Raw genomic sequence first — 13,601 nt, forward strand, 5'->3', positions numbered from 1 at the left:
TCTCTCTGAGTAATGGACAGTGGGCAGAGAGGGAGATGGGCTGAGAAATGACCTGCAGCTATAGAGCACAGGTAATCAGTCAGTCACACAGACACACACACACACACAGACACACACACACTGCAGGAACACAAGAATCCAGCATGCCACTATGCTACACACTCTCTCACTCACTCGTCTATAGGAGGACATGTTTAGTGTCAGGCCTAGACCTTTAAAGGACAAAGGTGCCTCACCAATATATGCCATACATGACATATAGAGAATTGCAGCTCTTTTCCTGTCCTCAAAACACCTCTCTATTAGTGTTTGGGTGCAGTACAAGTGCGGTCAGCATTGAGCCCTGTTTATTGGACAGATTTTGGTGTTTTTCTACAGATCATTTTCAAAATTATGCAAGCATCCATCTCATTAATGTGCTGCATAGCAATACTGACAAATCAGCACCCAGGAAATGTCTGCATCAATCCAACTGGACAGGCCTCTTAATTTGAGAGAGATGATGTATAAATCTATATATCAGGTACACTGTAATTCCCCCCCCCATAATTTTAATGAAAAAATAATGTAAAAATGCTACAGTAAAAAAATAAATAAAATAAAAATTACCATATATGGCGAAAATGATATATATAACAAGACCATGAAAGTAATTTTACTGTACAAAAGTGGTTCTCAACTTTTTTGACTCTGAAGGCCTGAGTACACTTCGGTTGTCCGTGTAGCTGATCGCTCTGTGCACAGTATGCATGATGCAGATTTCATCATCAGCAGAGTCTGTGCTCATCGTTGGCACATGTGTCTGCCATTGTCTGTACTAAAACAGTATCACAAAGCAGTCATAGCGCACGTGTCGAACATGTTCATATTCGCTCGCGTTTAAAAGAGTATACTTTGAAAGGTAACGTGGTCGACCCGGCGCGATCCGATCTGGGACACAGAAAAAGTGTAACTTTAGCTCCCCCATTGTCAAAGAACATTTTCGAAATCCCAGAATCTTGGATTGTCAATAGACTAAATTATTAATAAAGATTCATTTCGTGATTCTAGATGTTTCAGGAACTGTCAGTTTACATTTAGGCCTACATCATGATTTTAACTAATTTCTGCATTTATAAATGTAGTTATCATATTTTCATCTAGCTTATTTTAGATCATTTGAAGTTTGCTGAGGCCCCCTGGTTGAGAACCACTAATATAACATTTTGTAATAATATAACATATAACAAAATAAATAAATAAATAAAAAATAAAAATGAATTACCTTATATTTAACAGTAAAAATGTAAATTATGTTTAACAACACAATACATTCAATTTTTCATTTAACTAGTTAAAATTACAGTGAAAAACAATAATCAGACTTTCCCAGAAGACCCTGCATTACCTACCAAATTTGATAAAACATTAGTGAAATTATTATTTTTTTTCTTTTTCTTTTAACAGTTATGTACATTGGGATGTTTTATGTTACATACTATGTTGTTAAGTTATTGTTTATAGCATTATTTTAGTGTTACCCTTATAATTTTACACAGATTTGCTGTAGTTCCAGTAGGTTGGAATATTAACATTGTATCATTTCATGATATATATTTATGTATATATACTGTGTATAATATATATATATATATATATATATATATATATATATATATATATATATATATAATTAGAATTTAACTCTAATAACCAAGGCTAGATCTGCTGAATTATAATTCTGCTCTAATTTGCATGAGTGTATTAAAGTCAACAAAAGAACGTTCACAGTCCATTCTACTTCTGTAATGGGACATATTTCAGAGTGAAACAGGATATTCAACCAGATGTGATGAACTTGATTTTATATATACATACTCTTATATACATATTTGGGTATATTTTTCACTAATGAATCACACACAATATGACCAGGAATGTATATTAAGAAAGTAAAAAGGTTCAATTTTGATTTCATGTTGACTTTAAGGCCAATTTTGATATGGTTGTAACATCCCAGTATTCACACATAGACGCAAGACCTCTTAGTGCATCATCTGGAAAGTATTGCTTTCTAATTATTGTGTAGAAACATACAGTATATCATCTTAAAAAGAGCTGATTCACATACATTCTACATCAAAAAAGGTTGCACAACCATTTGCTGAATGTGATAATGAACGACTGACTGTAATCCCTTACATATTTAAAATATGCGATTAAGCTTGCAAACTTGTGTCCGACATGGTCTGTAAGCTTTAACAGGAATGTAGCAGAGAAATCCAGCAACACTTGCAGTGATAAACTTTACTGGACTTAAATAAATAACACAAACGAAGACTGAAGAGAAACTGTGAGGACAATGGTGACTTTGAGAAAGAAAAAATAACATGTTATCCAAATTTAAAGAATGAAATTATATGGAAGATTGGTTGCATAATGCGGTTAAAAAAACAGAATCAAAAAGTTGGGAAATGTATTTGGCTTCTAAAAAACATCTAGACCCAACACAGACCTGATTTTTTGTACTACTTATACTCCAAAACCTATTATATTTCAGATGTGATTCAAAAACACTGGTATATCCTTCAAAGTGATTTGACTCTGAAGGATACATTCAAAAATATACACTATATTGCCAAAAGTATTCGCTCACCCATCCAAATAATTGAATTCAGGTGTTCCAATCACTTCCATGGCCACAGGTGTATAAAATGAAGCACCAAGGCATGCAGACTGCTTCTACAAACATTTGTGAAAGAATGGGCTGCTCTCAGGAGCTCAGTGAATTCCAGCGTGGTACTGTGATAGGATGCCACCTGTGCAACAAGTCCAGTCGTGAAATTTCCTCGCTACTAAATATTCCACAGTCAACTGTCAGTGGTATTATAACAAAATGGAAGCGATTGGGAATGACAGCAACTCAGCCACGTAGTGGTAGGCCACGTAAAATGACAGAGCGGGGTCAGCGGATGCTGAGGCGCATTGTGCGCAGAGGTCGCCAACTTTCTGCAGAGTCAATCGCTACAGACCTCCAAAGTCATGTGGCCTTCAGATTAGCTCAAGAACAGTGCATAGAGAGCTTCATGGAATGGGTTTCCATGGCCGAGCAGCTGCATCCAAGCCATACATCACCAAGTGCAATGCAAAGCATTGGATGCAGTGGTGTAAAGCACGCCGCCACTGGACTCTAGAGCAGTGGAGACGCGTTCTCTGGAGTGACGAATCACGCTTCTCCATCTGGCAATCTGATGGACGAGTCTGGGTTTGGTGGTTGCCAGGAGAACGGTACTTGTCTGACTGCATTGTGCCAACTGTGAAGTTTGGTGGAGGGGGGATTATGGTGTGGGGTTGATTTTCAGGAGCTGGGTTTAGCCCCTTAGTTCCAGTGAAAGGAACTCTGAATGCTTCAGCATACCAAGAGAATTTGGACAATTCCATGCTCCCCTTTGTGGGAACAGTTTGGGGATGGCCCCTTCCTGTTCCAACATGACTGCGCACCAGTGCACAAAGCAAGGTCCATAAAGACATGGATGAGCGAGTTTGGTGTAGAAGAACTTAACTGGCCTGCGCAGAGTCCTGACCTCAACCCGATAGAGCACCTTTGGGATAAATTAGAGCGAAGACTGCGAGCCAGGCCTTCTCGTCCAACATCAGTGTCTGACCTCACAAATGCCCTTCTGGAAGAATGGTCAAAAATTCCCATAAACACACTCCTAAACCTTGTGGAAAGCCTTCCCAGAAGAGTTGAAGCTGTTATAGCTGCAAAGGGTGGGCCGACGTCATATTAAACCATATGGATTAAGAATGGGATGTCATTTAAGTTCATATGCGTCTAAAGGCAGATGAGCGAATACTTTTGGCAATATAGTGTACCAAAAATTTGAAATTCTTCAATCATCCTATAAATGAGAATCGTAAACACATAAAAAGTTTAATAACATGCTAAACTAGAAATGTGATCTACATTATTCAATGTCTGTGTAAAAAGCTTTATGTTGGAGAAACATCTCGCCCTTTAAAGGAGCGAATGACAGAACATAAAAGCACAATAAAAAAGGAATAATTAAAACAGTCCCATTGTAAGGCACTTTAATGAATTCAATCATCCATTATCATCCTTTTTCTTTTTGTGTATTGAACATATAAAACCTAGTATGAGAGGTGGGGATATTGACCTTGTGGGTAAAGAGAGAGACATTTTTGGATTTTTTACTTGTGTATTTCCAAGGGGGGTGAATGAGGATTTTTCTTTGAAGGAGTTTTTGTACTGATTTTTGTAATTATGATGGTTCTTATGTTGATGATTTTTGATGTTTTTATGTTATGCTGAAATATTGTGTTAAGTTTTATATATTTTTTTTAATATTGTCATTTGTGAGGTGTGCTAGTGAAGTGTGGTCTATTTAAAACACCATTCTGATACTTTAATTAGTTGAGTGTCTGACTGATTGAATGATTGAGATAATGCACATCCCAAATTAACTTTAAAATGAGTAGGGATGCATCAGCTGGATTCAATTCCAGAGCCCAATATGAGTGGTTGTTTAAGTGTGCTTTCATTGGCCAAAGTTATTTTTATTCTTATTAATTTTCTGCCCTTTTCTCTCCAATTTGGAATGCCCAATTCCAAATGCGCTCTAGGTCCTTGTGGTGGCGTAGTGACTCAATCCGGGTGGCGGAGGATGAATCTCAGTTGCCTCTGCCTCTGAGACCGTCAATCCGCCTGTCTGAGACCATCAATCCACGCATCTTATCATGTGGCTTGTTGAGCGCGTTACCGCGGAGACATAGCGTGTGTGGAGGCTTCACGCTATTCTCCGCGGCATCCACGCACAACTCACCACGCACCCCACCGAGAGCGAGAACTACATTATAGCAACCATGAGGAGGTTATCCCATGTGACTCTACCCTCCCTGCTTAGGAGACCTGGCTGGAGTCACTCAGCATGCCCTGGATTTGAACTCGCAACTCCAGGGGTGGTAGTGGCCAAAGTTGTTTCAAATGTGTATGTCTTGTATTTTTATCTTAACCCTGATGAAGGCCTAGTTGCCAAAATGCATTGGTTTGTGTTATTTATTTTAAAGTCCAATTACGTTTATCACTGCAAGTGTTGCTGGATTCCTCTGCTCCATTCCTGTTGTTTCTATCCATGCACCTTGTGAGTGGGTAAAGTAGCACCAGATCTACTTCTACAATACTGTAAGCTTTAACAGCAATGCATACAGCTGACTATTATGGGACATAATACTGTGTGTGTTCCTTTTGACCCTAAATGTAATAGTGAACGGAAAAAAAATACAAGACTGACAGAGGCGGTAAAGAAAGTGAGGAACAGAATATCAATTTTTCCTTCAGGACAGCAATGAGTGATGAGAAATGCATAACATGTCGAACAAATTTGCGTGTCTGGACGGGAACCCAGGTTTGAGATATTCTCAGTTGCAGTAGGTCTGGGCCCTTTTATATATTGATGAATGAAACGTGCAGTATCTAATTAAGGTAACAAACGCAAAGACATCTAACTGTAGATATTAGAGATTAATTGTGTCTGAGATGCAATTATAGGAGTGTTTTTCGGCAGACAACTATGATAATGATAATTTAATAATGTAATTGATGTAAAAGGATTGCTGAGCTGTAAACAATCAAAGCTTGCTCCATGCAACTCTATTCCATTCAATTCCCACAAGACAACGGTAAATGGTCTTTATTAAAGCAGTTTTAAACAGTGATTATGTCTCTGTTGGTCTAGAAAGATGCTACAAACTCTTAACTTTGTGATTTAACTTTGTGATTAAAAATGTTCAAAGTGAACATTTGAGCATGTAAGGGTTTTGTCTTGGAAGTACCTGATAAGCTGTATGTGTTTAAGCACGCTTGGGCTTGCACAATAGTCTTTCCCAGGTTTGAACCTGCAACCCTAAGGTTACTGGCATGGAAGACAATTATTGGATTCCCTTTGTGATAGACAGTATAAATCCTACCTGAAAGGTGACAGGCTTATAGATGTCAGACAAGCAAAACTGCTTCAGGAAGCGTTCGTCCTTGCTCCAGAAAAGTCGAATATCTGGGATGCCGAACAGAACCATGGCCATCCTCTCCAGCCCGAGACCAAAAGCCCAGCCCATTTTGTTACAAGCACCAGCTGTAGAAGCAGAGAACAACTAAAGTAAAAAACAAAACACTCTGTTTTATAACACGTTTCACTGAGTATGACATTCTGTCATTAAAAGAGACTTTCAGGGATGAATGTTTCACCAGAAACGATAGCAAATAGTCAAAACATTTCCACAGTAGGGGGCCTGGGTAGCTCAGTGGTAAAATACACTGGCTACCACCCCTGGAGTTCGCTAGTTCGCTAGTTCGAATCCCAGGGCGTGCTGAGTGACTCCAGCCAGGTCTCTTAAGCAACCAAATTGGCCCGGTTGCTAGGGAGGGTAGAGTCACATGGGGTAACCTCCTCGTGATCGCTATAATGTGGTTTGTTCTCGGTGGGGCGCGTGGTGAGTTGAGCGTGGTTGCCGCGGTGGATGGCGTGAAGCCTCCACACGCGCTATGTCTCCGTGGCAACGCGTTCAACAAGCCACGTGATAAGATGCGCGGGTTGACTGTCTCAGACACAGAGGCAACTGAGATTCGTCCTCCGCCACCCGGACCGAGGTGAATCACTATGTGACCACAAGGACTTAGAGCGCATCAGGAATTGGGCATTCCAAAGTGGGAGAAAAAGGGGAAAAATCCCAAAAAAAAATATAACATTTCCACAGTAACACAAACCATAGATGCAGAGACATTTTTGTCATACTACAAATTTCTCCAAAAAGCCTCAGTGTGCTATAAAAAATTATATAAACTACTGGGCATTCCTCGTTCCTCTTTTTTTTTTGTCTCAAGCTTTACTTAATCTATTTGTGTTGGGACAACAATAATATTTCAAATTTGGTTAACTGAAACGGAGCAGGGGATTTCTCTTGCTGTTGTTTGTTACTCCAGTTCCCGCATCCTCCTTTCCTGAACTGTTACACTGGTGCAGTGTTGGACGGAGGAAGGACACACTGTCCGGGAGAACTTGGAGGAGCGGCTATCATCCTCTAAGGGGCGGAGGAGTAGCTGAGGACCGAGTGGGCAGCGTGCCTGTGGGAGCCGAAGAAGAGCATTTCTTCCCGTTTGCTCTTTCTCTCTCCCTCTCATCGTCTCTCACAGATTCTCGGGTGGCCCTCCCCGCCGTCTCCCCTCCAGAGATGGGGGGGAAGTAAGCCAGTCCAGATGGCACCCTGGCCTGAATTGGGCGGTGGAGGAGTGTGACGAGGAGGAGGGCATGTTAAAGTTTTGTTGTTTGTTACTTTGGTTCCTGCATCCTCCTTTTCCAAACTGTTACATTCACACTTAAACTAACTTATTTAATGTAGAAAGTACTTCACCACAAAATATATATATATTTTTAGTATAGTACAACATAAAAATCTGAAAGTTCTACTTACTTGGAGTTTATTAACTGTATAAAACTGTAACTGATTGCGCTAATGACACGAACGCTGAAACATAGCGAGACGCAGTGGCAACGTAATGATGCATCCTGTATGAACAAACTCTATTACAAATTGGATTGCTGTGGACTGTAGGCCAGTGATAGGATTACGATTAATAATATGGAATAAAACAAACATATTGACTCTTTTTGTAACAATAAATGCTTTCACCTTCCTCATTAGTGTATTGTCTTTGAATTATCTACATTTGGGGGCTTTGCTCACCAAATATTGATAAATGCAATTTTTTACAAATAATTGTATTAATTTATCAGCATACCATGTAATTATTCAGATTAAAAAAATGTATCAATTGAAAGCCCTAATGCCAACACATTAAATTCATTTAATTGACTAATAGGTAGAGGAACAACTGCAGTGACACATCCTGTTGATTGACAGAAACCGGTAATGCTGCGCCACACTCATGCGGTCAGCGTGACAAATAGTGCCGCTATCTCAGATGTGATTATGGACATTACAAATTTTTATTTGCTTTGCAACCCCGGCTGACCCATAGTAGGCGGAAAAGTGAACAAACCTCTTTCCTCTTTTCCTGCCTTTCACTCTCTCTCAATCTCACTCTCCATCTCTGTTTAACCCAGCGCGCCATTCCCTTCAGATGTGAAAGCAATGTGCTTTACATGTTAATGAAGGGAATGCTCTGGGGTCAAAGAGCTAAGCCAGACGGGACAGAAATAGGAATAAATCTCAACTTCAGACGTACAAATCAATCAACTCTCTCTTCCTCTCCCACATGTACGCATTAACAATTTCGGTCTCTCCGAGGGCCGTGAAACTAAATTTGTTTCAATTGCTCATATCAGCAATTGGCAAAAAAAAATAAATAAATAAATAAAAATTATAATAAAAAAAAAACTAAAAAAAAAAAAAAAAAAACGTTTTAATTGTTTCCAAGCTTGAATAAGCACAATTTGATTTAAGTGGGAGCTTGAATTTGATTTAAATAAACAGTTAACCCAAAAATGAAAACTTTAGTGAATTGTTTTAAGTGAACATTTTAAAATAAATGATTCAGTGTTTCAATTACATATAGCACTGGACAGTCAAATTAATTTTAGTGAATTAGTCCTTTCAAATGTTTCATCTAAATGAACCAGTTGTTAAAAAAATAAATAAAAAAACCCCATTCTATTACATGTAGTGTTGGGCAGTCAAATTCATTTTAGTGAATAAGTTAGTTTGGACGGTTTATTGAAATGAACCGGTTAAAATAAATAATTCTATATTTCAATTACATGTTGTGTTTAGCAAGCAAATTAATTTTGAAGAATCGGTTCGCTCGGAAGGTTCTTCTAAATGAACAGGTTAAAATAAATAATTCAATGATTCAATTACATGTAGCATTGGGAAGTCAAATTCATTTTAGTGTATTGGTTCATTAAGACAGACCATCTAAATGAACTTGTTAAAATAAATGATTCAATAATTCAATTACAAGTAGCGTTGGGCAGTACAATTTATTTTAGTGTATCGGTTCGCTCAGATGGTTATCTAAGTTAATCGGTTCAAATAAATGATTCAACAATTCAATTACATGTCGTGTTAGGCAGTAAAAATTATTTTAGTGAATCAGTTCGTCTGGATGGTTTATTTAAATGAACCGGTTAAAATAAATTCTACTACATTACATTTAGTATTGGGCAGTCAAATTCATTTTAGTGAATCAGTTTGTCCGGATGTTTTTTGTTTTTTTAAATGAATCGGATAAAATAAATGATTCAACAAATCAAATACATGAAGTGCTGGGTAGTCCAATTCATTTTAGTGAATCAGTTCATCTGGATGGTCTATTTAAATGAACTGGTAAAAAAAAAAAAAAAAATTATAATAATTCAGCGATTTGATTAAATGTTGTGTTTGGCTGTCAAATTTAAGTGAATCAGTTTGCCTGGATGGTTTATTTAAATGAACCAGTTAAATGATTCAACTATTCAATTATATATCGTGTTTGGCAGTCAAATTAATTTTAAAGAATCGCTCGCTCCGATGGTTCATCTGAGTGAACTGGTTAAAACAAATGATTCAACGATTCGATTACATGTAGTGTTTTGCAGTCAAATTCATTTCAAAGAATCGGTTCGCTCTGATGGTTCTTCTAAATGAACAGGTTAAATTAATGATTTAATAATTCAATTACATGTAGCATTGGGAATTCAAATTCATTTTACTGAATCAGTTTGAACAGTTTAACAGTTTAAAACGAAATTCAACCATTAATTATATATAGAGTTGGGATGTCAGATTCATCTGAGTGAATCTGTCATTCGGATGTCTTTCTGAAGTCATACAATATCTTAACAGACATAAACCATAGTTCTTTCCTGTAAATCTTGCCTTGACAGTCATGGTCATGGGTTTCATAGGTGAAACTTTCACATAATTTTAAACGGGTTTGGAACCACATGAAAGTGAGTAAATTGACAGATTTTCCTTTTCCAGAGAACTATCCCTTTAAAATCTACATGGATGAAGAGGTAGTGATGAGTAAGACTCTGCTACAGTTGATTAGGCACCGAGTTGTGGATTGATTGGCAGCCTAATTGCTATCACTTGTTTGTCAGTGGAAATCACTAGCACATCTAAGGAGATGAAAGAGAAACAAAAGTGCTGTGACATGGTTAAGAGTGAAGCAGAGACTAAGCGGTGGGCGCAAACACACACAGAGTGAACGGCAGAGACGTCAGCCACAAGCTGGCACGAATTGAATGACCTCAGTTGAACGGCACAGTCGACTGCCATCGTAACCAATCCCCCTCCTTATGTTTTCCCTCCCTCCTCAGGTCTGTGAAACCTGCTATGTTTGTAGCCAATCAGAGCAAAGGGTGGGAGAGGGGATGTTGCATGGGGGCTACGTTTGACAGCATTCACCTTGTGATGACATCAGTGGGGCTAACTGTCCTTGGCAGCTCCGACTTTCACAGCTTGACGCCTCTTTGCAGTCCCATCCCCAGCCAATCCCAAATTCTCTGCCTTCACCTCTCTCATTCTGTCTCCTACCAGTGTTGAGGAAGCTACTTCAAAACTGTAGCTTCTCAAGCTACAGTACAGCATATCACAACTTTTAGATACACCCCTATATGCCTTCAATACTCATCCAAGTCTCCTGTTCTCTCCCTTCCCTCTGAATCACTCACCCTCTCTCACACTTTCATGTCTCGTCCCAACAGTTCCCATTCTACCTCCACTTTTTCCTCTCTGCTTTCTATTTCTTCCCTTGATTCTGTAATCTCTCAACACCTCTCTCGTCTCTGGTGTTGATGTAGATTTGCAGTAGTCTTCCCTCAAACACACATGCTGCTTTCAGCATTTATAATCTACAACAGGCTGGCGACTCTAAGAGAAACAGAGTGTTGGTCTAACTTTGTTTCAGACGGTTGTAAGTTGATGGCTTTGGGTTTGTTGGGACTTTCTTAAATTAATGTTCCATCTACAATTAGAATTCTGTATTTTTCAGGCCATTTTTGACCCATTTAAGAGTTAAAAACAGTAACTAATCAATCTTGTATTTGATGAAAATGCTTTTGGATTCTTCACAACAATGAACATTTGAACAAATAAAAAACGTTTTTATGACACTTGATTTTATGCAATGTCAGGGTGTTTTGGGTGGTTACTAAGACATTGCTAGGTGGTTGCTAGGTCATTACTAAATAGTTGCTAGGTGGTTACCTACTGCTTAAGTTAAAATAGACCATTCCCAAGTCTCTATGTTATACTGATCACTAGATATACGTGGTAACCTTTTCAATAAAGTCTATTAGGTTTTTCACAATTTTTTTGTCCACCAAGATGTTTATATTCTGAAATAAAAACCTTTTCAAACAAAATCTTTTTGCATCAGACACATACAATGTTTGTACTCCAATTATCAGATTTTTCACGAAAAATGAAGGGTTTACTATATATTGACTATAACAAAAATTTGACATAATTTGCACTATTTCCACATGAAATGCTACTTTAAAAATGGTAGTTTAATGTGTAAAACAAGCTTGTGTCAATGTTCATTTTGATAACCAAAAGGAAGGTGTGCTGTGTATCTACTGTACTGTAACAGGTCTTTTTTTTTTACCCAAACATAAAAGTTATTAGGAATTTTTTCACAAAACAGAAGAGTTAACAGGTTTCGTTAGATCCATGCTCTGGATGAAGCCTATGTCTTACTGGACTATATTTGGGCTTGAATTATACGTCACCTTTAGCGAGTAGCATTTATTTATGTTGTGGCATCGTCAGAGGTAGAGTATCACCAAAAGTGTGGGTGGCTTCACAAACGGAGTCCAGGCAGAGCTCAAGCAACTGGTTTCTTTTTAATCATCAACTCAAAACTCAAACTTCCAACAGAAAAAACACTTTCAGCTTCTCTCTCTCTTTAGTCTTTTCTAACGGACCCGACACTTTTCTGTTCTCCTAGTTCATCAACAGCTTCATTCACAACAGCTGTGTTTCCCCTCCCGCTCAGGAACATAGGAACTGTAGTTCGGGTCCGGGCAGCCATCTTGGTTTGTAGTCTCCGTGCTGCAGCCACCTAGATGGCACATACCTCCCTTCTCTGCTCTGTGATTCGTGGTTGTAGGGAGAATGTGTAGAGGGCATCTCTTCATGAGAGGGCATCGGCGTTGCCATGACAAGGTCCTGGCCTGTGAACGACAGAGAAGTTCAATGCTTGGAGGCTCAAGAACCATCGAGTTACCCTCCCATTGGTCTCTTTATTTCTTGCCATCCACTGTAACGAGGCATGGTCCGTTACTAGGACAAACTTTCGCCCTAAGAGGTAGTAACAAAGGGTCTCCAATGCCCATTTGACCCCCAGACATTCTTTTTCCAATGTGGAGTAGTTTTTCTCATGCTTTGCTAACTTGCTCTTGCGTTTGGGATAATACTGCCCAAAGACCCACCACTGATGCATCCATGTATACTACAAAAGTCTTCTTAAAATCTGGTGCCACCAGGACAGGATGAGATGTCCGGGCCCTCTTCAGGTTTGAAAATGCTTCCTCTGCCTTTTCTTTCCACTTCACCAACCTAGAGTGTTGTTTCGTGGTCATCTCTGTAAGAGGAGAACCAGACTTGCAAAGTTAGGGACAAACCTTCTGTAGTAATTGGCTAGGCGCAGGATAGACTTAATTTGGGTCTTCATGGTTGGCCAGGGCCAGTCTTGCATGGCATGAATTTTGGCCTCCTGGGGTTTAACTAGGCCTCGTGCTATTGTGTATCCCAGGTAGTCTGTCTCACTGTAAGTTAGTTTGCACTTTTTAGGGTTAGCAGTGAGGCCTGTCTCTCTTAGTGAATCCAACACTTTCTGAACTCGCATTAAGTGGGTTTCCCAATCCCGGCTATACACCACTACATCATCTAAATAAGCCGCAGCATACCTTTGGTGAGGTCGGAGGATGTGGTCCATCAGCCTCTGAAAAGTTGCTAGTGCCCCTTGTAGGCCGAAGGGTAGACGAACATAATGGTGTAGCCTATCTGGGGTAGCAAATGCTGTCTTTTCCTTGGATGCTGGAGAAAGAGGAACTTGCCAATACCTTTTGGTTAAATCAAGGGTGGTAATAAATCTAGCCTTGCCCAACCGATCAATCAATTCATCTACATGTGGCATTGGATAGGAATCAAACTGTGACACTTCATTCAGTTTCCTGAAATCATTACAGAACCTCACTCTTCCATCTGGCTTGGGGACCAGAACAATAGGGCTCGACCAGGCACTCTGAGACTCCTCAATGACCCCTAGTTTCAAAATTTGTCTTACTTCCTCTCTAATAGCTTCTCACCGGGCTTCAGGGACTCTGTATGGGCGCTGGTTTATGACTTTGCCAGGTAAGGTGTGAATTTCATGTTAGATCACTTGGATGTGACCAGGTTCAGAAGAAAACACATCTCTATTTTGATTAACCAACTCAAAAGTTTCCTGCCTCTGTTGTGGTGTCAGGTCCGTGCTCACTTGGACTTCTTCTCTTGGCCCACTAACCTTCTCTATGGGTAGGCTACCACCAAACAGCACATCTCTTGCATGCCACTTTTTTAGAAGGTTTACATGGTAAATCTGTTGTGACTTCCTT

The 13,601-nt window shown here is 39.2% G+C and overlaps 1 protein-coding gene across 2 annotated transcripts in view; it reads right to left on the reverse strand.

Moving 5' to 3' along the window:
- The window catches only part of LOC127431969 (phenylalanine--tRNA ligase, mitochondrial-like), a 194,039-nt gene that overhangs the window by 90,739 nt on the left and 89,699 nt on the right, over window positions 1-13,601 (reverse strand). For both annotated transcript variants that reach the window (XM_051682667.1, XM_051682666.1), the window contains exon 5: window positions 5,968-6,128. In XM_051682667.1, the coding sequence (XP_051538627.1) occupies window positions 5,968-6,128 (161 nt within the window). The remainder of the gene's footprint in view (window positions 1-5,967; window positions 6,129-13,601) is intronic.

This window comes from Myxocyprinus asiaticus, chromosome 41, assembly GCF_019703515.2.
Source record: "Myxocyprinus asiaticus isolate MX2 ecotype Aquarium Trade chromosome 41, UBuf_Myxa_2, whole genome shotgun sequence".
NCBI lineage: Eukaryota > Metazoa > Chordata > Actinopteri > Cypriniformes > Catostomidae > Myxocyprinus > Myxocyprinus asiaticus.